This window comes from Pogoniulus pusillus, chromosome 5, assembly GCF_015220805.1.
Source record: "Pogoniulus pusillus isolate bPogPus1 chromosome 5, bPogPus1.pri, whole genome shotgun sequence".
Classification (NCBI taxonomy): domain Eukaryota; kingdom Metazoa; phylum Chordata; class Aves; order Piciformes; family Lybiidae; genus Pogoniulus; species Pogoniulus pusillus.
This window is the reverse complement of record NC_087268.1, coordinates 29,698,289-29,724,140: the sequence shown is the minus strand read 5'-3', so window position 1 is coordinate 29,724,140 and position 25,852 is coordinate 29,698,289. Positions and strand designations below refer to the sequence as shown.

Genomic DNA, 25,852 nt, shown 5'->3' with positions numbered 1-25,852 from the left:
TCCATTTGTAAAGAAACTATTTTAAAACATATCCTGGTTACAAGCTTCAAACCACACAGTCCTTTCTTTCGATAGAAAGAAAAGAGTAACAAGAAAGGTTAAACCTCTTTAAAGAATACCATATAGGAAGTAAGTATTTGGAGAAAGCAGCAAACAGACAAAATTCATTTAGAGAAAAGAACCAGTAACATAGTATTACAATTACACCTTTTCATTTTTGAGCCTATATTCCATCTGCCTACTAAAAGTCATACACTACTTAAGTAACAAACCTTATACTAAGAAATAAGTGAAGTTTCTTGCCTTATAGCCTTCCACTTGCTGTTGACTGGCTTCCAGTTCCCCTTTTAATGATGCCTGCAACATTAGATGGTCATTTTCCTGCATGATAAAGTTACCTGGTTATTAAAATAAGTCAAACCTCAGCACCTTAAGAGCTACCAGCTCATTTTTTAAGTTAGTTTAAATATGGATCGCACAGCCACTAACATCTGGACTTACAGCTTGTTTTGCATCAGCCAGTTCTTTTTTGGTCTTCACCAGAAGTTGTTTTATCTTGGCATTTCTTTCTTCTTCCTGTTGCATAGCTGACTGAAGTGACTCTAATGCAGAAAAAAAGCAATTACATGCAAAGGAAACTTTCCCTCCTGTATTTCCTTAAAAACACTGGAGAACATTTATACAAACCCTGACAGATTTCTTAAGCACTCCAAACAAGTAGCTTACAGTAAGTTCAGTATTTATTTCCAAACTTACAGTAAGTTCAGTATTCTATTTCCAAGTATCACAAAGATCTTCAAATAAACGAAATTATTTTAAGACTTGCACTTATAGATTTTAAACCACAAGTAAACTTTCATATGTGTAGTTATGTCAGAATGAAAAATCCTATCAGTCACTAACTTTTGGAACTTATGATTAACTCAATCAGGTAGGAACCACAGTTTATCAGGCAGGCAATTTGGCTTTAATTTGCTCAATACTAGATTAAATTACTGATAACCTAGTAAAGTTTCCTTTATGGAACAGTAATTTTGACCATGTAGCTGGTTAGTATACCCTGCAAAGCTTATTCTAACTGACTAACTCAAGAGGTTGTTTCTGAATTGTATTTTTTATCAACTATACCATAGTCACTCTCCCTGTTCATAGTTTACTCACTTATTTCTTCCTGTAGAGTCTCTTGCTTTTGTTTCTGAATTCCTGTCTCTTGCTCGAGGTCTTCTATTCTACTGTCTTTATCAGAAATCTTCTGATTAAGTTCTTTTACTAGCCTTTCATAATCAGCTATTTCCATATCCATCAGTGTACTCTTCTGAGCATCCTTTAAGTGACACAATGAAATCACAGCTTACAATCTGTCTTGACTGCTAAGAAATTAGGCGTTCTTCAAAAATTACATTAATAAACTACACTGCCCATCTAACAAAAACTTTGTAACTATTCATACCCACAAGCAACACCCATCTATCAGGTTTTCATGTCCTCAGTAAATAAACTGTTTTCAAACAAGAACCAAAAGCTTTGAAAAACCTGTTGCTACTTTTAAGTTTTACCAGTGCATATTTGAAGATAATTAGTTTCTGTCATCTTCATGTCCTTACAAGGGCAGTTTCTGAATAGTGCACTGTACAAATACTCCAGACATCTGAATTCTATTATTGTATCTACTCAGGACAGCACCACACAACCCAAACTAAAACAAACAAACACCAAACAAAAAACCCACAAGGCAAACCACCAAACCTTAGAGCACATATCAACTCTCCAAACACAAAACCAGGGGTAAAAGCCCTCAAGTTTACCTATCTACAAGGCCTAGGATTTAAAACCCTCAGAGCAGAAAGAGAGGGATTCAACACAGCAAGATGGGCTCAAATCTCTGGCAGTCCATTAAGCAGTAACATGAACCATAGCTCTACCTTTCTAGCCAGTTCTAGTTCTTGCATAGTTTTCTGCAGCTGTTTCTTTTCCTTCTGAAGTTGCATCTGAAGATCCTCTATCTCTCGGACAGCACCACTGTGCTCCTGAAATTTAAATACTTCTCAGTTATGCAGTCCAATTTCAAAACATATGTCAGCATCTATTTACAGTTATGCAAACACTGAGGTTGAACAAAAATAATTAATTCTCCTTTAAGAAAAAAAGCAGTGAAACAAACTCAGATTTTGAAGTGATTTTCACATTCTACAATAATCCCCAATGTATTCTAAGTGACAGCCTTGCAACATTCTTTCAATGAAAAGCCAAAGCCTTCAAAAAAGACTGAGCCAAGTAACAAGAAAAGTATGGAGTTTGTTCTATAAAAACATAATTTACAAAGGTCTAACAGAAGTCACACCCAGTGAAAGTAATGCTTCAGCCCATTGACCATCTCTACCTTTGTTTTCTGCTCTTTCAGAAGCCTTTCAGCTTCTAGTTCTTTGTCAGCCTTTGCCTTTGCTCTTTGTATCTCCAGTAGCTGAGTTTCCAGCAGCTTAGTGTTACATTGCAGTGTTTCAACACGAGCCAGGAGGTCTTCATTAGCAGAGCGTAACTGATCATGCTGAAATGATCGTAGTGGAAAGATAAAAATTTAAGCTAAATTTGCATGAGACTGAGAGAGAGAAGATGTTGTCTATGCTTAAAAAAACTCCACTGATTTCTATTCAACTTCCTTACAAGCAGCATTCCTACAGATGAGTCTGGTCCATGTTTTAAACCAGAATACAAAATAGACTAAATTAAAGTCACTAGCACCATTTGGTTGTTTTGTTCAGAGTGCAATTGCCCAACTGTCTTGTAAGATGGCTAAAGTTATAAGAAATATGGAAAAAAAATTACTTCCAATGTTTATTCTTTCTGCAAGAATCACCTTCCTCCCGCAATGATATGCATCATTTGAGTACCATCACTTCAACTACAGCTGCTTTATTTATAAACAAACACTCATACTAAAGAGTTAACTGCAGCACCGCTAAGTCTTCATTGAGGTTGGGACATAGTAAGAACTGCTGTATCAGGGCTATTTTTACAATGGTTTTGACATCTTTGGTGTTCTATGTTGGTGACCATTATGCTGATTAAGAATGAAGTGAAAAACGCTGCTGACTACCCAGACTGCTTTTATGTACAAAACACTTCATAACAAACTTGAAAAAATCAGCACCTGCACAATCAGCAGAATATATACTATGGTTTTAAGGAAATGGTGGCCCAGGTGTGGCTCTTCAGTGTAATTATGAATGGGATTTGGGAGTTTAATTCCTACATCCCAAACTCATTGCAGCTAGCTTTGCAAAAAAGCTGTACCACAGCTGCTTAATTACCATATTAGACTCTTCTGAATGCCACTACAGTACTCTACAATGCAGCTTTAACCTTGTGAAAGATGCAAAAACCTGTAGTTAATTTAGTATGTTTAAACACTGTTTAAATAACAAAAATCACATTTTATCTAAGAAACAGAAGAAATTTAAAGAAGTAACACTTAAAGGTTATAGTATTTCATAAGAAGTTTAGGTGTGAAAAAGAGAGAAACAGTGCCAAGTTTGAAACTGTGCTTTTATAACTGGTACATGCAGCACAGTTTTATGTCTAAACCAGAGCTGATCAAACAGCGTTTTTTTTTTTTCAGTTGACCTGGGGTAAACTAAGGCTTTTCTGTTGAAAATGCCAGATGTTCTAGATGTATTTAACTTTGTCATGGCCCAGACAAAAATAAATGATGTTGAAAAGCCCCTAAACCTGAATTCCAAGTCACTACCCAAAACGCGCTTTGGTTATGAAACTATATATAGTAACAACCACATGAATGAAACTTGCACTCAACAGGTATTATAACTCACTGTAATCATTGAAAGATCAGATGTACACAGAACTGACCTGCTGGGATGACACCTGTAGCTGTCTTGTGAGGTCATCTATCTGACGTTCAAGACTATTTGCTCTGCCTTTTTCAGAATCCAGCTGTTCTCCTTGCTTATCGTATTCCATCAAAAGATTCTTAACACATAGAAACACAAAAACGTATTTTTTTAACCATTAACATCACATCAGCACTTTTTATACTTCTAACACTTAGCTTCCCAGTGTTTCAGCATATGAGCTCCCTTACTGCAAAATGAGAAACAGCAGAATGAAATTACTGTTCCATTACAAGTTCTGGGAGAAATCCTTTTCAGTTCCAAAATTGTAGAGTAATTCAGGTTGGAAGAGACCTCAGGCAGTATACATTCAACCTCCTGCTTTAAGCAGGTCAGCAGTTTGTCTAGAGCTTTGTCCAGTCAGGTCTTTCCAGGGACATGCCTCCAAGGACAGAGATGGCATTACACCTCTGGGCAACCTGTTCCAAAGCTCAGCCATCCTCAGAGAGTAACAATACTGATCAGCATACTTGGAATCTCATTTCAATTTAGGACTATTGTCTCTCATCTTCCTTTACCATAAATAACCTGTCTGTTTCCTTAGCAGCATCTCTGCAGGTACTGGAATGCTGCTATTAGCTCAATGTGAAGCTTTCTCCAGGTTGAGAAATTTCTCAGAGAGATGCTGAGGTGCTGGAACATGTCCAGAGAAGGGTGACGAAGCTGGTGAGAGGTCTGGAACACAAACCCTATGAGGAGAGGCTGAGGGAGCTGGGGGTGTTTAGCCTGGAGAAGAGGAGGCTCAGGGGTGACCTCATTGCTGTCTACAACTACCTGAAGGGACATTGTAGCCAGGTGGGGGTTGGTCTCTTCTGCCAGGCAACCAGCAATAGAACAAGGGGACACAGTCTCAAGTTGTGCAAGGGGAGGTATAGGCTGGATGTTAGGAGGAAGTTCTTCACAGAGAGAGTGACTGGCATTGGAATGGGCTGCCCAGGGAGGTGGTGGAGGCACCATCCCTGGAAGTGTTCAAGAAACGCCTGGCTGAGGCACTTAGTGCCATGGTCTAGTTGACTGGCTAGGGCTGAGTGCTAGGTTGGACTGGATGATCCTGGAGGTCTTTTCCAATCTGGTTGATTCTATGATTCTATAATCACTTATTCCAGTCACTTGACTATCCAGGTCACCCTCCACTGAAATCACCATTAATGTCTTTCTTATATTTGGTGGGAGGAGAAGAGACAAGACTGTTGCAATAGTCTTATTGATAAAATAGAATCATTTAGGCTGCCAAAGATCATTAAGATCAAGTCCAACTATAAACCTAATACTGCCAAGTCCAGTACTAAACCATGTCCCTACGTGCCATGGCTACACCTCTTGTAAATATTTCCAGGCATAGTGACACAAGCACCTCCCTGGGCAGCCTGTTCCAATGCTTGACAACCCTTTCAATGAAGAAAATTTTACTAATGTCCAATCTAAATCTCCTCTGACACAATTGGAGGTCATTTCCTCTCATCTTGGCACTTGTCATTTGGGAGAAGACACACAAATTCTGCCTTTCCACAACCTCTTTTCAGGTAACTTGTAGAGAGCAATAAGGCATTCACCTCAGCCTCAGTTTCTCCAGGCTAAACAACCCCATCTCCCTTAGCTGCTCTTTGTAAGACTTTCATGGGAGTGCTGACCAAAGAGATAATGGCTTCCTTGGACCTACTAGCTGTACTCCTGTTCTTACAGCCCAGGATGCTGCTGATACTTTTTGTACCAGCACACAGCTTTCTCATTCCCAGTGCCTACCAAAATATGGACATTCCTTTCTGCAGCCACACAGTTCCCAGCCTATATCAAGGAGATCATCTCTCCCATGTGAAGAACTCTGCATGTGTCTTTGGTGAACTTCAAAAGGCCTCTGTCCATTCTTCAAGCCTGTGTCTCTCAGAATAGAAGCCTTGTCCTCACATATTAACTGTTCTCATTTAGGAATCATCTGAGAACTTGACAAATATGTACTCCATCACCTTCTCCAGGTAACTTAAACAAGACAGATTTCAGCATAGATCCCTTTTGTCCTCCAGTTATAATTGGCCATTATTTGCTACTCTCTGAACCAAACATGAAACTGCTTTTTTGTTTGTTAGTTTTCCAAGCATTCATTCAGCGTTTACCCATTCGGATTGTCTTGTCCTAGCATGAATACAAATGTACCACAGAAGATCATTAAAACCTTCACAAAATCAAGACAAATGACATTCATTGTTCTCCTCTCATTCACAACCCCAACTGGTTTATCAAGGAAGGTAATCAAACAGACACAATTTACTGTTGGTGAGTCAATGCTAACTGTCTCAAGTCACCTGCTTTTGCTTCACGTGTCCAGAGATGTGTTCCAAGAGGACTTGCTCTCAGGGAATTGTTAATTTATGTTTTCATCACTGAAGGACCTTCTAACTGATCCCCAACTTAAAATACTTTGAAGAATCCTTAAGGATGCATGTTTTGCCTCAGCAAGACGTTGATAGGTCTGCCCCTGTACTCTGCACTGGTTAGACCACACCTTGAGTACTGTGTTCAGTTCTGGGCCCCCCAGTTTAGGAGGGACATTGAGATGCTTGAGCGTGTCCAGAGAAGGGCGACGAGGCTGGTGAGAGGCCTTGAGCACAGCCCTACGAGGAGAGGCTGAGGGAGCTGGGATTGTTTAGCCTGGAGAAGAGGAGGCTCAGGGGTGACCTCATTGCTGTCTACAACTACCTGAAGGGTGGTTGTGGCCAGGGGGAGGTTGCTCTCTTCTCTCAGGTGGCCAGCACCAGAACGAGAGGACACAGCCTCAGGCTGCGCCAGGGGAAATTTAGGCTTGAGGTAAGGAGAAAGTTCTTCACTGAGAGAGTCATTGGACACTGGAATGGGCTGCCCAGGGAGGTGGTGGAGTCGCTGTCCCTGGGGCAGTTCAAGGCAAGGTTGGACGTGGCACTTGGTGCCATGGTCTAGCCTTGAGCTCTGTGGTAAAGGGTTGGACTTGATGATCTATGAGGTCTCTTCCAACCCTGGTGATACTGTGACACTAGATTTAAAATGTTTAAAAAGGCCACTCAGTAGAAAGGAAAAACCTTATTTGCTTCTGACAGCAGCCACACAGCTCTGTTACCAGAACCCTACATTTCTTTATCTGGAGGCTCAACTGTACTGACATAATTTCTTTTGCCAATCATACTTGTGCAAGTAAACAGCAATACATATACAGAGTAGGCTTCAAAAGCAAAGTATTTTTTGACACTTAACTGTTTTCTGTAATATTATTCTTACCTTATAGCTCTCAGCTCCTTGAATGACGTCTTTCATTGAAGCAGACAACTGATCTTTCTCTGATCGAACCAAATCCAATTCCTCCCTCAGAGTTTGTGTCTTATTAAAAAGAAATGTACATCATTAAAACAGAACCTCACATGCAAAACGTTCTTCATATTAACCAGCAGTCAGAGTACCTCTTTTCGGCTGGCATCTAACTCTTTCTTTGCTTTCACAGCAACAACCTTGATTTTATTTAGTTTCTCTCCTTTTTCTGCAGAGTCTTTTTCCAGCCTTCCTAAAATAGATAAATAAATAGTGTAAAGTTACGCCTCCCCTCTTCCCTGAAAAATAAAATTAAATTCAGCTTTCAAAGTCCCAATATTTCATTCAGTTAAGAATTTAAATATCATTTTCAGCTGGCACATCCAACCTCACAGACAGCTTAATGGCAATCTTCCCCCCCTTCAGAGGCTTCCATCATAGTTAAAGTTAAAGGCCCTTCTCCTGTCTTCTTCCACATCGTTAACAACTCTGAGCCATTTTCTTCTGAATATGTTGGGATAACTGTGATGAGGCAACAGTAGTTTTGGAAAACAGTTGCTTTGCTGTCATGTCAGCAGTCTCATGGAACCTTACAACACAATTATTTCCCAAATATAAAAAAGTAAAGATGACATCCACTATGCTGCTTAAAGCCAAATGTACACAAGAAAAAAAGAACATAAATCTAATGATAACTGACTAAAGATTGCTAACAATATTTCCAATCCCAAATGGAAGGATTATTGTCGGAAGCTGCACTGATATCTACTTTGCCACCTTCCTTGGCTTGTAGGAAATAGGAGACAATTTTGCAGAGAATGAAAAAATAACCTTCCAAACCCCCCAAACTTTAAGTAAAAGAGAACGATACCAATTTTTTCTTGAAGCTCTGCTATTGAAGACTGTTGATCAGTTCTCTCAGTCAGTGTCTCTGTTAAATTCTGCATTGTAAAGAAAGATATGTGTATTACAAACATTTATTTGTGACAACTGGTTTTCCCCTAAGCTACCAGAAGTTTCAGCTACAGTTGGACTCTGTCTACATTCTCATTACCCTAAAAGTCTTTATGAGCAATTTCACATAAGCTTAGTAACTGAAAAACACACTTATGCTGAAAGGAAAACACTCCAACCTTTTGGCAACTGCTTTCCATCCTGTCCAAGGACAAAAATGAGAGACCATTAATTTGGCAGCTGTCAGGTTTATATAACCATCAATTCCCAGGACCTGAAGTTAGCAGTAGCTAACTAAGGCAGATCAAGCAGTAGTTTTGTTTGAGATGGAGTTCATAGAAAATGAGAGGTGAAAGATTATGAAGCTGGTTAGTCCATCTAGTTATATGATAACTCTGAGGAGTATTGATAGGAAGAGAGGTTCAAGTACAAACAACTTTTGTCTGGTTCAGTTGTTGGGCTTTTTTGTTTGGTTGTTTGTTTTTCCTGGGGGGAGGGGATTCTGAAATGCTAGGAAACTCAGAAATGGGCTTTCTAGAAGGAAACTAATTTTCAGGCCAAGGTTAAAAAAAAAAAAGAGAGAGAATTGAAAGTATTTTTTGAACCTTAATTCTGAAGACTTTAGAGGTTTAGTCTGTATACTTCAATAACAAAATATAACCTTTAGAGAACTCAGTTCGTCTTTCACATTTCTAAGTTCAGTTTCCTTTTGTTCCAGAATGAATTTTAAGTCGTCTTGGTTTCCTGATCCTTTTTGCTGTTCTTGTATTTGAGTTTCATAAAAAGCAAGTTTTTGAGTAATCTCTTCAATATTAGCTCTAAGATCTTGATTTTCAATCCTTGTTTTTTCACTAGCACTTGTAAGCTCCTGGATATCACGTTGAAGTGTTTCTTTTTCAGACCACACTCCTTTCAACTCTTCTCTCAAGTGAATCTTTTCTTTTTCAAAATCCTCAATCAGACACCTATATTCTCTATGTTGAGCTGCATTTTCTTCCTCTAGTCTCTCAACTTCCCGTTCCAAATGAAGAACTTTCTCCCCATTCTGTAAAGCAAGGCAGTGCTCTTCTTTCATTTTTGCCAATGACTCATTTGCTATTTGTAACAAGTTAAAAGAATCACACTCATCAGAATCTGAAATGCTGAACTCCACTTGCTCAAGTAAGTGGTACAGCTGAGCTTTTATAAGAGAACTGCGTGCTTGTTCACTTTCAAGTAATGTTGATATATGGTCTTTTTCTGCAGTCATAATTTGTAGTTTCTCTTCTAAACTTTCAGAGTGTTCTTTCAGTGCTAACCAACCATCTTTTTCAGACATAATCTTTTCCAGCTTTTCCCTTAATTCATCTTTTTCCTGAATTATTTTCTTGTTTTCCTCATGAAGATTGTGTGCTTTGGATGAAAGGTTCTCTCTTTCACGCACCAGAGATTCAATCTGGTTTTCCAGTTGCTCTAGCATTTGAGTATTTTCAGTCTTCCTAGTTAAAGCTTCATTCAGCCTCTCTGTTAAGTCCTCCACCTTTTTTTGCAGGTCACTATTGTATTGGTTAGCAACATCCACTTCTTCCTGAAGTTCCTGAACTTTTCCTTTTTCTTGTTTGCACCTCTCCTGAAGGGTTTCTCTCTCCTCACCCAAGCATTTGACTTCGCTTAAAATAGTCTTATTTTGATCAGTTAAAACAATTATTTTCTCTTCCAGATCTTTCACAACAGTCTCTTTCTGGTTGATGGAGCTTGTCATTGTGTTATTCTCCTCCTGAAGATTAACAATTTTACATCTAAGTTCTTCTGTCTCTAGCTGATTGGATAACAATTTTTCTCTTTCTTCCTGGAGGTGATTCAGAGTTTCAAGAAGAGCATCTTTTTCATTGAAAGCGGCTCGCAGTTTCTGTTGCAGCTCACTGACATCAGAAGCTTGCTGCTGTCTCATTGATTCAAGCTCCTGGCTGATCTTTCCAGCAGATTCCCCTAGCTCAGTCTGTAGAGTTTCCATTGTTTCTCTCAGGCTATTGTAATTGGACACTGCTTCCTCTTTATCCTGAGTTAGCTTTTCAAGTTGTTCTCTAAGTTCCTGCATTTCAAATACTAATGCCATCTTTTCTTTTTCAGAACCAGACAATAAAGTTTCATTTAGTTCAGAGATTTCACTCTCATGTTGCTCTTTCAGAGTCTGAATCTCTAACTTATGCTCTTCCACAGTGGTTTCACAGTGCTCCCTTGCAGCTTGAAGCTCCAATTTTAGTTTTTCAATTACACAACAATAATCTTCTTTAGTAAGCTGCAGTTCATTTATCTTAAAGTCCAAATCTTCCCTCTCACGAAAGTACTCATCCTTTATGTGATGGATTTCCTCTTCCAGTTTTAGTTTAACATTACTCATGTAAGTTAACTCATCTTTTAATATACTATGCTGGGACTGCAGCTCCTCTAACCTATGCTCCAGGTGCCTAACTTTTTCTTCCATTTTCGCTTCTATAGCACATTCTTCTTGTGCATATACAACATCCATCTTGTTTTCTACATTTTCATTTGAGGCTTCTCTTAGCTGTTCCAAGTCACATTCATGCTGGTCGGCATGAGCATGCATTTCATCCTTCACATTTTTCTCTTTTATTGAGCTCTCCTCTGCCAAACTGTGCTGTAACTGATTAATTTGATATTGCTTTTCTTCATTTTCTTTAGATGCTATTTCAATCTGGTGCATCAACTCTGACACCTCTTCCTGATGGGCAATTTTTAATTTTTTAAGCTCTTCATTCAGACCTTTTATTTCATCCTGGTAAGACTGAGAGTTGCTTTTAATAGTTTCTTGCAGATTTGTCACTTCTTTGGTTTTCTCTTCATTCACAGTTTCCAACTGCTTGCTCAGACACGAAATTTGCTCCTCATAGGTGGATTTAATTATTTGGACATCATCTTGTAATCTTTTAATCTCTTTCTGACTATTACTATTACATTCAATCTGTTCCATCAGCACCATCTGTTTCTTCACTTGCTCCTCTAATTCCATTTTCAGCTTTGTTAGGTCCTCATTGTGTTTGTATTGTGCATTTGCTAATTCACTCTTCAGAGCTTTTATTTCTTTCTGAGAGTCAATACTTGATTGCTCCAGTTGCTTCTGCAGTTCTTCTGTCTTTGCCACTGCATCCTAAACAAACAACGCAAATGATTAAATACTGCTAGTTCAGCAATTTTCAAAGAAACCAGAGAGGACTTAATCATTTTAGATAGATTCAACAGTTTTAGATATATTAAAACTATGGCAATTTTTAACTGTATTACACAGTCACAAAATGTTAGCAGTTGGAAGGGATGTCAAAAGATTGTCTAGTCCAACCCCTGTGTCAGAGAAGGATCTGCTATACCAATTCACACAGAAACACATCCAGGCATGTTTTGGATATCTCCAGAGAGGGAGACATCACAAAACTCCTGTCCCAGTGTTCATACTAGGATGACTCAATTCAGAAGACACTGCAGAAATTACAAAAACATTTTCAGAATGAGAAAGGAAAATTAGCTCTTAAATCCTGTTAACTAGCTTAATGTCACAAAATGGTAATGACAGACAAACCAGCAATAGAACAAGGGGACACAGTCTCAAGTTGTGCCGGGGGAAGTATAGGCTGGATGTTAGGAGGAAGTTCTCCCCAGAGGGAGTGATTTCCCATTGGAATGGGCTGCCCAGGGAGGTGGTGGAGGCACCGTCCCTGGAGGTGTTCAAGAAAAGACTGAATGAGGCACTTAGTGCCATGGTCTATTTGACTGGATAGGGCTGGGGGATAGGTTGGACTGGATGATCTTGGAGGTCTCTTCCAGCCTGGTTGATTCTATGATTTCAGCTTTAACAACTATTCTAATAACGTTAAGACAAAACTACTTTTAGTGTATGAAATTCAAGTGTCTGGAATATAACAATGGTTGTCCATTGCAAGCAATTCATCCTCCACTTTATTATTACTTGATATTACTGACATAATATACATGTCTCGGTTAAGAGGCTACTTCCTATGAATATTTGAATATAAACCTCTTATTTGCTATGGAAAAGCTCATTGTTTGAAAGCTACTAATGCAGAAACAGTTCCTTTTTGAATGGCTGTGGATTTAGTCAGTTCATTTAATATTAAATTTATTGTCGGTCCTACAAAAAACATAAAATGTTTTAAGATATGAAGCCTTCACATTTTTCAATGGTAAAGTAGAACACAGGTAAGTGAAGAAAAAGACTAAAATGAAATAGACAACAAGGAAAACTAGAAAATAAACATAATTTGCAAGTGCTTTGGTAATCCTCTATTGCTTGTTTCAGTACCTCTGCTTCTTGCTTTCTTTGGATATTTTCCTTTTTCAGAGCTAGACACTGCTGCTGACTTTCAGCTTTTTCCAGAAGTACATCATCCAGCCTTTCTGTGAGAGACTAATTTTAAGGGAGAAACGTCACTGAAAGAACAGTTTCTTAACAATGCAAGTCTGAATTATTTTTGCAAACCACAGGACCTCACATAACGGTCAGGATTTTTTGTTGTTAATTAAACAGATCAGTCTGGTTTTAAAAGCTATTATTAGCCCAAACCCAACAGATACTGAATATGTAGACTAAAACAAAGATGTTGAGTACTGTTCTAAAGCTTAAAAAAAGATCCTGTTCAAAATTGTATTTCCGATGAGCTAATTATTTATCACCAGGTGCAGGGAGCACAAAGTCTACTTCTGCAGAAGAGAAATATCCATCCAAATAATTAAAACCAATTTTTACACTGATAAATTTCCCTATCAATTTTCACTTTCATATGCTAACACTCTTACTTTGAGAAAGACAGATGTCCTTGCCAGTTTAAAAAACCATCAAGTTTATCTCAAAAGTATTTCTTGCGACACCCAACTTAAACTATGTGTTTCTGAGCTCATCAAATGACTGCTTCATAAGTCTTCTAAATGGCTAAAGTCCTCCCATAGTGGTCATTCTAAAATAAACAAAAGCCTGTCTAGGCAGCAAGACCAGGAAAAACCTTTCTGAAGAAACTGTACTATGCTGTACTATTCCTCACAGAGCTGACAGGGTTTTCTGAGGAGGAAGTCAGGGGTGAGGGAAGGAAGAAGCTTTAGGACATGTCTTGGATTCCTGAATATTTTTTAACTTTCACTTGAGTAGAAGTTTTTAAGCTACTTTCCAAATAAATTCAGTAGATTTATTTCAGCCAATATAATGTAATACATTAGAACTCCATTACATATTCCTACCTGAATAATATCATCATTTCCTCCAGTAGCTGCTCCGGTTCTGAGTTCTTTAATCTCTTTCTCTAGTTCTTAAAAGAGTACAGAAATTTCACAGTATGCATTGATATTCTATCACAGTAGCAAATTACTAGTAAAGTCAACACCTAACAACATTCCTGTTCCAATCCAAGATGTCTTTTACTTAATTTTTATTTGTTACTGAATGATAGAAAGGGCTAATGGAAAAAGGACAAACTTTAAGTATTGTTTCTTCAGTCCTGACATTTAGCAGGGTTTCCTGAGGAAGGAAAGTTTCCTTGCTAGGGTAGAAGGACAGCAGTTAAAAATTCTTTTAATGTTTGTCTTACGTTCTATGTCATGATCAATTTAAGTCAGAGAAAAGATATTCAGTTCCTACTGGTTCTCTACAAATAGGCAGCAAGTAGAAGAACAAGACCTTATGAATAGCCCCATTGAAGAAAAGCCTAGTCAGCCCATCCCTTTACTTATTGTTTTTCTGGGAAGCTACCAGCAGTCAGTATAAGACCAAACACAAGGAAGTGGCACCAGTCCAATCAATGGGCCACTGGAGAGAAAGGAACAGCAGACAGGAGAGGGACAGCATGAGAGCACAGATTTACGCTGGATACTTTCAGGTGATCAACACAAAATTTTGTGTGGCATATTTTGTAACTTCCTGTTAAAGCAGCAAACAAACAAATACAAAGTAGCTAAATATTTTAAAGAAGCCACTGTACTCTACAGCAGTACTCATTTTTTAATGCAAAATATCTATCAGAGACATTCCCCTTCCTACCCACTTCCTGAAAAGCAGCAGGTATCCTCGAAACTCCTAAGAGAAACAGCCAGGTTCCACTTCAAGAATTCCAAAAGCTGCATAGTTTCATGCCATATTGCCACATCAAAACTAATTTAATATCTGAAAAAAAATGCTTTCTTTTCTTCCTTTCCTTGCTCTAAAAGCTTCAATCCTTATCTTTCCACAAAAAAAAACAGTGAAATTGCAGAAAAAAAAAATCTAGGATATTTGCCTAGAATTTAAATCTACCTAGCAAAAACATGCAGTGTTAATTAGAAAAGGTCAGATAGTACCAAGCATTAAGGCAGACTTTCCAGTAAGGTACCTGTACATCTTGACTTCACTTTCTGTATAAGCATCACCTGCTTTTTTGCAAACTTGATGAGATCTTCTTTAGACAATGTGTCCAGCTGTAAGAAAACATAGATTAGAGAAACTATCCTGCTCTAACACAAATGTAAACAGGAAGCAGAGTATTTTAGCATCTGATTCTAACAAGTTAAAGCCTTTGGACGTGAAACTGTCTTACCACACATTTGCAAGAATAGTAACAGTCCAAGTTATTGCTCTTCTATTATCCAAATATGGTATTGCAAATGCAGTAACAGAAACTACACTTAATCCTGTGCTTTTCCAAAATCATCCTATAGCACACTGCTGGGCAGCATCAGTTAAATAGGAAAACTCATTTGGGAAGGGATACAATTCAGCAGCGTAATGTGAGCAATGTTTTTAAAACAGCATGCTGATCTAATATTGACATTGCTTATACTTACTTCCAATAAATCTGTGTTCAGTACAAAACACCCTATGCCCAAACTGTATGCTACTAGTATTTGATAAAATATTGCAACAGGATATTGTATTTGATAAAATATTGCAACCAGTTAAGTTTTTATTCTCCCAGATTTCCAAACCACCTTGGTCTAGTGTTTATAAATCAACTTTTCAAGAAGTCTAGAAGACAGGAAGTTGTTAAAAAATACTCTTATGTCTTCCTGTTAGTCAGAGCTTGCATGCTAAGCTGTAACCCTTGCAACAACTGTTAGCACAAGTAAGTTAGATTTGTGAAGACTGACTACCTTTGATTTGCCTGATCCTGGTGTGCCAGAAGATGCCACCATTTCTTGCCCAGGATCTTGAACCTGCAACAAAACAAAACACAATCTGGGGTAACTGAACTTTTTAATGGAAGACTACTGATGGAACTAACTACAAGTTGGCAAACACTGAGAATAACCAAACACAATGACAGCTCAAAAAAAGTATTTGTGGGGTTAGTCTGAAGAATAATGGGAAAAAATAATCTATTATCATTGGTACAAGAGAACAGCAGAATAGAAAATTACTGATTTTCAAACCAGTTATCTTATAATTCCATGATTCATTTGACATCTATCCTCTCAATTTTCTTTTCTTTCTTTCTTAAACATAGTGGGTATTGCTAAAATGTTGCCTGACAAATACATTTGAAAAGACTGCAGAGCCAAGACTCTTCTGAAAACAATAAACTCCTCCCTCCCTGCTCCAACACATCCGCACCTTTTGTTTTTGTTTTTCAAATACACCGTTAAGCACTGGAAGTGCAGGCCTGACAAGCACACTTGAACAGACTCAGCAAATTCTGAGCTCCCTGTTTCTAACATACATGCACAATGCCTTCAACTGTAAATTTCCACAAATCCAATCAGGGAGACTCTGCGTTACTATACAGTAGTTTATATGACATACATGCTTACCTATACTTGGGAACACTAAGAAACATACATCACTAAGATAGGGCAAAGTGAAAATGGAATGGACACTTCCAGTTTATCAAAGGTAGCATTTCCAAGCTTTGACCTTTACTGTGCTTTCTCCTTCATATTACAAGTTTTAGTTTGTGGAGGGTTTTCTGACACTGTCGCCCACAGCATCCTTCTGGATAAACTGAGGCAGTGTGGTCTGGATGATCCGGTAGTGAGGTGGATTTGGGATTGAAGGAAAGAAGGCAGAGTTGTGGTCAATGGGATGGAGTCTATTTGGAGGCTTCTATCTAGTGGGGTTCCAGAGGGGTCAGTACTGGAACCAGTTCTGTTCAATATATTCATCAATGACCTGGATGAGGGCATGGAGTGCACTGTCAGCAAGTTTGCTGATGACACCAAACTGGGTGGAGTGGCTGACATGCCAGAAGGCTGTGCTGGCATTCAGTGAGACTTGGACAGGCTGGAGGATTGGGCAGAAAGAAATGTAATGAAATTCAACAAGGGCAAGTGGAGAGTTTTGCATCTCGGAAAGAACAACCCCAGGTATCAGGTAGTCTACAACTACCTGAAGGGACATTGTAGCCAGGTGGGGGTTGGCCTCTTCTCCCAGGCAACCAGCAATAGAACAAGGGGACACAGTCTCAAGTTGTGCTGGGGCAGGTATAGGCTGGATGTTAGGAGGAAGTTCTTGCCAGAGAGAGTGATTGGCATTGGAATGGGCTGCCCAGGGAGGTGGTGGAGTCACCATCTCTGGAGGTGTTCAAGCAAAGCCTGGATGAGGCACTTAGTGCCATGGTCTAGTTGACTGGCTAGGGCTGGGTGCTAGTTTGGACTGGATGATCTTGGAGGTCTCTTCCAACCTGGTTGATTCTATGATCAGCATAGGTTGGGGATTGACCTGTTGGAAGGCAGTGAAAGGGAAAAGGATCTGGAGGTCCTAGTTGATGGGAGGTTGACCATGAGCCAGCAACATGGTCTCATGGCCAGGAGGATCAAAGCTACTCTGGGGTGTATTAAAAGGGGTGTGGCTAGCAGGATGAGAGAGGTTCTCTTGCCCCTCTACTCTGCCCTGGTGAAGCTGCATCTGGAGCACTGTGTCCAGTTCTGAGCCCTCCAGTTCAAGAGGGACACAGAACTCCTTAAGAGTGTACAGTGCAGAGCCACAAAGATGACTAAGGGAATGGAACATCTCTGTTACGAGGAAAGACTGAGGGAGATGAGGCTCTTTAGCTTGGAGGTGAGGAGTGACCTCACCAACGTTTATAAATATGTAAAGGGTTTGAGTGCCAGGAGGATGGAGCCAGGATCAAAACCTGCCTGGACACTTTCCTCTGTGATCTGGTATAGGCAATCCTGCTTGGGCAGGGGGGGTGGACTGGATGATTTTTCAAGGTCCCTTCCAGCCCCTGACATTCTGAGATTTTGTGTATAAAAGTGAAGATAAATACTTATATTTTTAGATATTTCAGTGCTTGTGTGCATGCATATACACACATCCTCACTTTTCTTTGGTATGCTCCTTATTCTGACAAAAATCCCACCTTCATTAACAGATTAAGGAAAAAAACAAACCAAACAAAACTATTAGAATGGAGAATCACCAACAATTTAGACAGAATAGCTGATACAGATTATAAGAAAGGCCACAATTAGAAATATGATGTACAGACATCATACAGTACAGACCAAAGACAAAGGCAGTTAACAGTTACCTCACTCTGTTTCACACAGGCTAGTGTTTTTCTGAGATTATAAAACAATGTCACTGCTAAGCATAAATATTATTACTCTGTTGTTTGTTGTTTTTTTTTTTAAGCTATGAAGTGTAACTTTCAGTTTTGCTTGGCATGCAAAATGTTGTTAACATTTACATGAAGCATGAGCTTCAATAAGGCCAAATGCACTTTGGCCACAACAGCCCCAAACAATGCTACAGGCTTGAGGAAGTGTGGATGGAAAGCTGTCTGGCAGAAAGGGACCTGGGGGTTGTAACAGAGAAGCAACTCAGTATGAGTAAGCAGTGTGCTCAGGTGGCAAGGAAAGCCAAGGGCATCCTGGTTTGTATTAGAAGTGCTGTGTCCAGCAGGGATGGGGAGGTGGTAATCATCTCCTTGCACTCAGCTCTGGTGAGGCCACACCTTGAGTATTGTGCTCAGTTTTGGGCACCTCGTTACAAGAGGGAGGTGCTGGAATGAGTGCAGAGGAGGGTAGCAAAGGTGGTGAAGGGGCTGGGGAATAAATCTTGTGAAAAGCGATTGAAGAAGTCAGAGCTGTTTAGTCTGAAGAAAAGGAGGCTGAGGGGAGACCTCATTGCTGGCTACAGCTACCTGAAAGGACACTGTGAGAGTCTGCTGCTAGTCTCTACTCATAGGTAGTGATAGAAAAAGAGAGAATGGCCTCAAGCTGTGACTCAGTAGGTTTAGACTGGACATCAGGAAACATTTTTTTCTCAGAAAGAGTGTTCAGGCATTGCAATGGGCTGCCCAGGGAGGTGGTTGAGTCACTAATCCTGGATGTGTTTAAAAGTCATTTGGATGTGGTGCTTGGGGATATAGTTTAAGGGTAAACTTTGTAGAGTAGGGATTAACAGTTGGACTTAATGATCCTGAGGGTCTTTTCCAAGCTGAATGTTTCTGTGATTCTCTGACTCTGAATATTTCAGCACTGCAACTGTAAAACCACTGTCACTAACATCAGCATACATGTTTATATAGTACAGTTAAGTATAACAAAGTGTATGTACTGTTTAAAAAAGGATAGTGCATGTCTCTACTGCGGTTAAGGTCAGATGGACCTACATACTACTTTGAACTCTCCTTTAAGCTAATACACAGAGAGGCTGAACCACATACCATGCAACACAACACATCCAGTTCTGCTGCTCTGGGAACAGAAACCAGAAGCAGTTCATGTAGAGGGCTTCATCCATCTGAATTAGAAGTACAAGGCAGCAGATGAATTACTAACAAACCCTAAGCTTTTCATTGATTAGGTGCATCTGAACTGTAAGACAGCAAGCACACTAAACAGAACACTGAATCCTGCAAGGATTCTCAAGCTTTTATTTCACCATTCTGAAACCAGAGTAGGTATGCTTCCACACTTTGCTGAGATATGGATAATTTGGGGGATTTTATTAATGTAAAGCCTACTTTATCCACACAAATGTGCTTGCAAGTCACAACTTAGCATGTTCTGTGCATTTTAATTGCTATCTATGCCTTACTTTTGCAATCACTAAACACACTCTGAGAAAGCACCTAAGTGCAATACATTGAGCTGTGATCTAAGCAGCGTGTAACTTTCAGACATCGCCAATCCTGATCATACCAAGTCACCGCAAAATATACTTCGAGATGTGACTGCTCTGCAGATACACAGAACCTGCACAACTCAGAAACTACCAGGAGGGTTCACTTCATGCATGAATTTTGAAGTCTTTAATATTGCCTTTGGATTTGCCTTGGCGGTTATGAAAGCTACGTTATATATACATACTTCAGTGCATTTATTTACTTGGTACGTTCGGCATTTCAGCTGGCAGGAAGCTAACACATCAGATCATCTCAGCAGACCAGGAATGCCTGCTTGCTCGTGGGTACTTTTGAAGAGTAACCACTCAACACATTCGCTGTCCTCTGTGTGCTGCTTCCCTTGAATCAGCACCGGTTGATGTGCCCCAGCCCATGCGAAGCGAATGACATCCCCACCTTAACCAGGAGGCACTATGCAGCCCCAGCAATTCTCACCGACACGCACACTGCGCAAGACAGGACGAGAGTATCTATCCCCAGCCCAGGCAGGAGCGCAGTGCAGGGCCGCACATCACTCTCCCTTATAGTTGCCGCCTAGTGGGGCTGCACCGCCCGCGGCAGCGGGCAGGGAGGAAAGAAAGGGGCGCGCTGCCCGCCGCGCTGGTCCCCGGCATGAGCCGGCGACGGGCCCCGAGGCGAGTGGCGCAACACGCAGCCGCCAGCGCCCGGCCGCTGCCAATGCCTGCCGAAGGCCGCAGGCGACGTCCGCGGAGTGCCGTCAGCGACCCGCGGCAGGGCCCGGGGGCTACCGGAGACCTCCCCCTGCCCCGCCCCCTCCTCGCGTGCTCCAGCCCAAGGTCAGGCGCCCCCTGCCCCCCGCCAAAGGACACCCTCCCCTCAGCGCCTCCCTCCAGCTCCGCGCCCCCTCTCCCCTGAGACACGCCGTCTCGCCCCCGTTACCTCCATGGCGGGGCCGGCTGGCCGCAGGGGCGGGCAGAGCACGGCGCCGCAGAAGCCGTCAGCCCCGCTACCTTGCCCTCATCCCACTTCCGCCTCCGTCATCCCCGCACGCCGGTAGCGCAAGACCTCCCCTTCCCCGAGCCGGCGGAGGCTCCGCCGGCTGAGTCCCGCCCCGCAGGGGCCAGTCCCACCCCCTTGTCGGGCGGGGGTGCAGGGGCGCAGCTGTGTGGCGGCAGCGTGCTGCGGTGTGGCTTTGCCCAGCTAACGTCGCTTGGCGGCGTTCCAGCTGCAGGCAGGCGGCTTCGGCGGCAAAAGTGACCCGAGTGGAAGCTTCAGGCGGTAACCCTGTCAGCCGTACGCTGTTGTAGCCGTGCCCTTTCGCCTGTGCTGCTTTTATTGGCGCACAGGGAAGGGGTACGGCTACAGCACCCCACCGCTGCCTGTTTCTGAAGGGCTCGTTAGGGGTTCGCACTGCTGCGAGGTTACCCCAGGGTGCGGAGAGCCTGTTTCTGGGTAAATCTGTCACTGTCACCGTGAGGACAAGATGAGACGAACAGTTATGTGCTCAAACCGGAACTCAAGGATTTAGGATCCTGGTTCTAAGATCTCAGTCGAAGCACAGAGTGATTAAGTTACCAAAGGTCAGATGTAAAGAGCTGTACCAGAGCAAACGGCAGAAGCCAGGAGTTAGGGCAAGTAGTTCTGTTTTTCTGATTAAGAGCCATTTTTACAGCTATTTGGGTTGGTGTTCGATGGGAGCAATACCTACTTCGAAGTGCACACTTTTTTAATTGTTATGATGGATGCACTTGGATGGGGCCTGAATTATTGACATCTGTGATAAATAATTGATTTTTAATGAGATGTTGCCTGGGAGAAACAATGTAGGTGTATTCTGATTATATTTCACCAGACAATATAGAATATCACTGAATCAAGGATTTCAGTAGCTTTCAAATGTCATGTTAAATATAAAAGATTTTCATAGAATCATAAAATCAACCAGATTGGAAGAGACCTCCAAGATCATCCAGTCCAACCTAGCACCCAGCCCTATCCAGTCAACTAGACCATGGCACTAAGTGCCTCAGCCAGGCTTTTCTTGAACACCTCCAGGGACGGTGCCTCCACCACCTCCCTGGGCAGCCCATTCCAATGCCAATCACTCTCTCTGTGAAGAACTTCCTCCTAACATCCAGCCTACACCTCCCCCAGCACAACTTGAGACTGTGTCCCCTTGTTCTATTGCTGGTTGCCTGGGAGAAGAGGCCACCCCCCACCTGGCTACAATGTCCCTTCAGGTAGTTGTAGACAGCAATGAGGTCCCCCCCTGAGCCTCCTCTTCTCTAGGCTACACCTCCCCAGCTCCCTCAGCCTCTCCTCATAGGGTTTGCGTTCCAGGCCTTTCACCAGCTTTGTCGCCCTTCTCTGGACATGTTCCAGTACCTCAACATCTCTCTTGAATTGAGGAGCACAGAACTGGACTCAGCAGTCAAGGTGTGGCCTGACCAGTGCTGAGTACAGGGGCAGAATGACCTTTCTGGTCCTGCTGGCCACACCATTCCTGATCCAGGCCAGGATGCCATTTGCCTTCTTGGCCACCTGGGCACACTGCTGGCTCATTGTTCAGTTCACTATCAACCGTTATCTCCAGGTTCTCCTCTGCCTGAATGCTCTCCAGCCACTCTGTCACCAGCCTGTAATGCTGCATGGAGTTGTTGTGGCCAAAGTGCAGAACCTGGCACATGGACTTGTTAAATCTCATGGCATTGGACTGCGCCCATCCCATCTATCCAGCCTGTCCAAGTCTCTCTGGAGAGCCCTCCTCCTACCCTCTAATGGATCGACACATGCTCCCAACTTGGGGTCATCTTCAATTGCAATTGCATCCTGTTTGGGATTAATTCTTTGTAGTTAGAAGAATGAAGAAGGTTTCTAGAATAACTAGAAAGAAAAATATTGAGGATTTTGACTGTTGATCGTTTCAGTTTGTTACAGTAAGGTATAAGTTCCCCCCATATTTTGTGGGGTAAAATGACAAATTGTAGCTGCAGTCATCTTATATATTTTTCTTAACCAGTTTGTGAACTGTATGTCTTACCTGTGCAGAAGGAGCCAGTAAGTTGATATATATTGCATACAGCTAATTTGAGACAAGTGAGAAAAACATGCTGCATATATTCTATCATTTTAATATCTTTGTAAAAGATAATTAGTTCACCTCTTTAAATAGCATTATTTATGTAAAACAAGGTTGCCAAGAGGTTTATGAGATATGTTGGGGCAAAGCATAACAAAATTTAAATTTTGCTTTCATTGAGAAGCCAAGTCCCACAGGGCTGTGATTAGCCCTTACATCAAGGCAGGATACAAATACTTGTTTACTGTCATGGAAATTAATAGACCTGCAAAAATTTTCTGAAGAGGACAGAATGAGAAAATTACTGTAATTTTGCAGCTGAGGAATGCATTTCCAGCACTCAAGAGCTGGTGCTTTGAATACTCACCAGTGCAGAATCTGCCTTTCCAACAGGTTCTGCAGATCATAAACATTTTGGCTTGTGAACTGTGCCAGGCCAGTCAGCATTCTTGCTTTGAGCTATTTGCACAGCTTTTCTACATGCCAAAGTAGTAAAAAGGAAGGCAGGGTATGAATTTGTGGCATGGTAACTATTCTTCTTTGGAAATTTAAAGTATTCTTCCTGCTCCATGCAAATGAATCGTAAATTATTTGACTGGGTATCACCTTTTTGTTTGACTGCATTCAGGTTCCTCTGGAGTGGAATTATAGGAGCTGCAGGTAAAGTGAAAACATTAAAAAAGTGTAAAAGGGGAAGTGAAACTGAATGTTGGAAAAGGTGTCTAAGGTCATTGAGGCCAATCATCAATCTAACACCACCGTGGCCATTAAACCACATCCCAAAGTGCTATGTTCACACGTTCTTGAACACCTCCATGGAGAGTGTCCTTCCTAGGCACCTTCCTAGGCAACCTATTCCAGTGCCTGACCACTCTTTCCATAAAGATTTTTTCCTAACCTAAACCTTCCCTGGCACAATATCAAGTAATTTCCTCCTGTTCTATTACCTGATACAGAGAGAAGAGACTGACCCCACCTTACTACAACCTCCTTTTCAGGTAGTTGTAGAGAGCAATTAAGTCTCCCCTTGGCCTCTTTTTTTCCAGGACAAACAATCCCAGTCCCCCTGGCCCTTTCTTGTAAGACTTGTTCTCTAGACTGTTCAGCAGCTTTGTTGCCCTTCTCTGGATAGTAGCTCAGTGTCCTTCCTGTAGCGAGGGGCAGAAAGCTGAACACAGTATTTGAGGTGTGGCCTCACCAGTACAAAGTACAGAGGCACAATCACTTACCAACTTCTGCTGGTCATAGTGTTCCTCTGGTGGGCTAGGATGCTGCTGACCTTCTTGGCCACCAGAGTACATTGCTGGGTCACAACCAACACCCCCAGGTCTTTTACTGAGCAGCTTTCCAGACACACAGCCCCAAGCCTGTAGTGTTGCCTGAGGTTGGTGGGATCCAAGTGCAGGACTGGGCACTTGGCTTTGTTAAGCCTCATACAACTGACGTTGGTCCATTGATCTAGCCTGTCCAGATATGCATAAGATGTAAGGGCACTGCTGTCCTTTTTATTTACCTCAAAACTACTTGGTGTGTTGAAGGATTTGGTTAGATATTTTAAGAACTGTATGTAGTCCTTAATTCTGATCTTGAATTGCAATAAAAACCTGAAAGGTAAGAAGTTTGGTGTTCTGTTACTCATCTGCAAAGTCCACTAATCCTGTTGAATGATGAGTGCAAAACTGAAACAAGGAAACCAATGTTTTGTTTGAATTCTTAGGGTTGAGTCTGGCTAGAAAAGACTCTTCTGTTGTTAACAGAGCATGAAAGTCCTTTAAGCTGCACACAGAGATAGTAGCAAATACAGAGTGAGGGTTCTTGGTATGATAACAAATTACTGTAAACCAAGAGCCTCAATTTTAACAATTAAACAAAAAAAAATCAACTGCCTTAATTTTCATGTGTCTAAACTGAGACTCTCCCTATACTTGTATTGCCTGTAGCAGAGCAAGACCCAGTGTGGCTTGCTTCTGATGTGATCATTCTGTCTCCATGATCATGGTAGATGGCTATAATTTAGCTGTGATTCTCCACATAGTCCTAAAGGCAGTCTGAGCTCATGCTGCTGATAAATACCAATTGGCCATGAAGCAGGCTATCCTGAAGCTCTTCTGCAAAATAATCCATGAGTAATTTTCTTCTTCAGCATGAGCCATGGGGCACTGCTGCATGACAACATTCCCAGTCCACCTACACAGTACCTAAGTCTGTGCTTGGTCTGGAGGGTAGGCACAATCTTGTTATCTGCCCTAAGCCTATGGCTCTAGGTCTGGCAGCACAGTTTTATTGAATTTGATGAGTATGAAGAGCTTAACTTTCTCTCTCACTGTGCCTCTAGATTCACCTGTAGTCTACAGTGAAACAAGGCTTGCATCCTTCATCCAAGATATGAAGGAAATGGAAGCTTCAGTCCAGAGTTAATGCACCTCTGGAAAATTCCAGAATTAATAAGTAACCTTGTGGTAAAGATAAGGCTCTGTGTGAACATATTGACACAAAACATTATGAAAACATATAATGTCTATATTGTATGGTAGGATATCCATATCCCATATGGGCAGGACAAATGAAATAAAACCAAATTCCTGTCCATGGTCTGTTTCTTAACTGGTGAAAAAATGACTTTCAAACCAAGCATGAAACTATCACCTACAGTAGTATTAGTGGAAAGGAAAGCAGTGTGCCTCTGACTTTGAATGCTGAGAATTTAGAACAGCTGTCTCTTTATTTTTTTGAAGCTTGGTGTGTCTTCCATTCTCTTTTGCAAATGGTTGCATTCCACATGGAAGTAAAATGCCTCTCCTAGTTGATATTGACAGTCAAGCTAGAGTGTGATCGTGACTACACTAGAATAAATACAGCAGTTTCTGTTAAGAAGTCTGTATCAGAGCAGGAATCTGCAGTCATTCCCATGGCAGGATTTGTTTTGGTATTTTTTAATGCAAATCTACAAACCAGAACTGAATTGAGTGATTAACATGCATTAATCAACACTGATTTTCAAACATTTGTCGGAGATGAAAAGCAACGAATCTCAGCTACCAAAACTCTTCAGGTACCCTTTCTTCTATAAAAGATAAGACATGTAGCATTGAAGATGTTGCTGTGGATTGCATTAGCTGAGCTGCTACAAGTCGTTATTAAACTGACATAGAAGAATTTGCACCTGTGTAAGAGGGTTAGTAAAGTCATGCATCTAGAAAATTGTATGAAAGTAAAGTGTAAGTGTATTTTCAGGATGGGTCTAATAGAGCTTTGTGCAGAGTTCCATTACCATAGTAAAAAGTCATGTGTTCACACCAGAAGCTTAACAGTAGTTTAAATTGATTTGAAATAATTTAACTGAACATGTGCAATCGCCTTCTGCAGGTGCTCATTGTTCTATAGTATCTTATGTAAAAGCAAAACAAAAGAAAACACTCTTGCCAAATTACATTGGTATTTAGTATAAGCAATCTCTGTATGCAAATGGATCATTTAAAGCTCTTCTGTACATAGCAACTGACAAACTTAACGATATATAAGTTAAAGATGCTGTAGATGTAGGAACCCTCAGTCCATCTACCCAGAAGCATAGA

At 41.1% G+C, this 25,852-nt stretch overlaps 1 protein-coding gene across 1 annotated transcript in view; it reads right to left on the bottom strand.

Annotated features, from left to right (window-relative positions):
• GCC2 (GRIP and coiled-coil domain containing 2) overlaps positions 1-20,311 on the bottom strand; it is a 34,681-nt gene extending 14,370 nt beyond the window's left edge. Inside the window, exons 1-15 of the mRNA XM_064143650.1 lie at positions 20,138-20,311; positions 15,258-15,320; positions 14,501-14,585; positions 13,377-13,444; positions 12,448-12,552; positions 8,794-11,280; positions 8,050-8,119; positions 7,331-7,431; positions 7,152-7,250; positions 3,865-3,984; positions 2,381-2,545; positions 1,923-2,027; positions 1,162-1,324; positions 502-602; positions 304-381 (exon numbers count right to left, since the gene is read on the bottom strand). Of these exons, the coding sequence (XP_063999720.1) occupies positions 304-381; positions 502-602; positions 1,162-1,324; positions 1,923-2,027; positions 2,381-2,545; positions 3,865-3,984; positions 7,152-7,250; positions 7,331-7,431; positions 8,050-8,119; positions 8,794-11,280; positions 12,448-12,552; positions 13,377-13,444; positions 14,501-14,585; positions 15,258-15,320; positions 20,138-20,143 (3,816 nt within the window). The 5' untranslated portion in view covers positions 20,144-20,311. The remainder of the gene's footprint in view (positions 1-303; positions 382-501; positions 603-1,161; positions 1,325-1,922; positions 2,028-2,380; positions 2,546-3,864; positions 3,985-7,151; positions 7,251-7,330; positions 7,432-8,049; positions 8,120-8,793; positions 11,281-12,447; positions 12,553-13,376; positions 13,445-14,500; positions 14,586-15,257; positions 15,321-20,137) is intronic.
• Between the last annotated feature and the right edge of the window lie 5,541 nt (positions 20,312-25,852).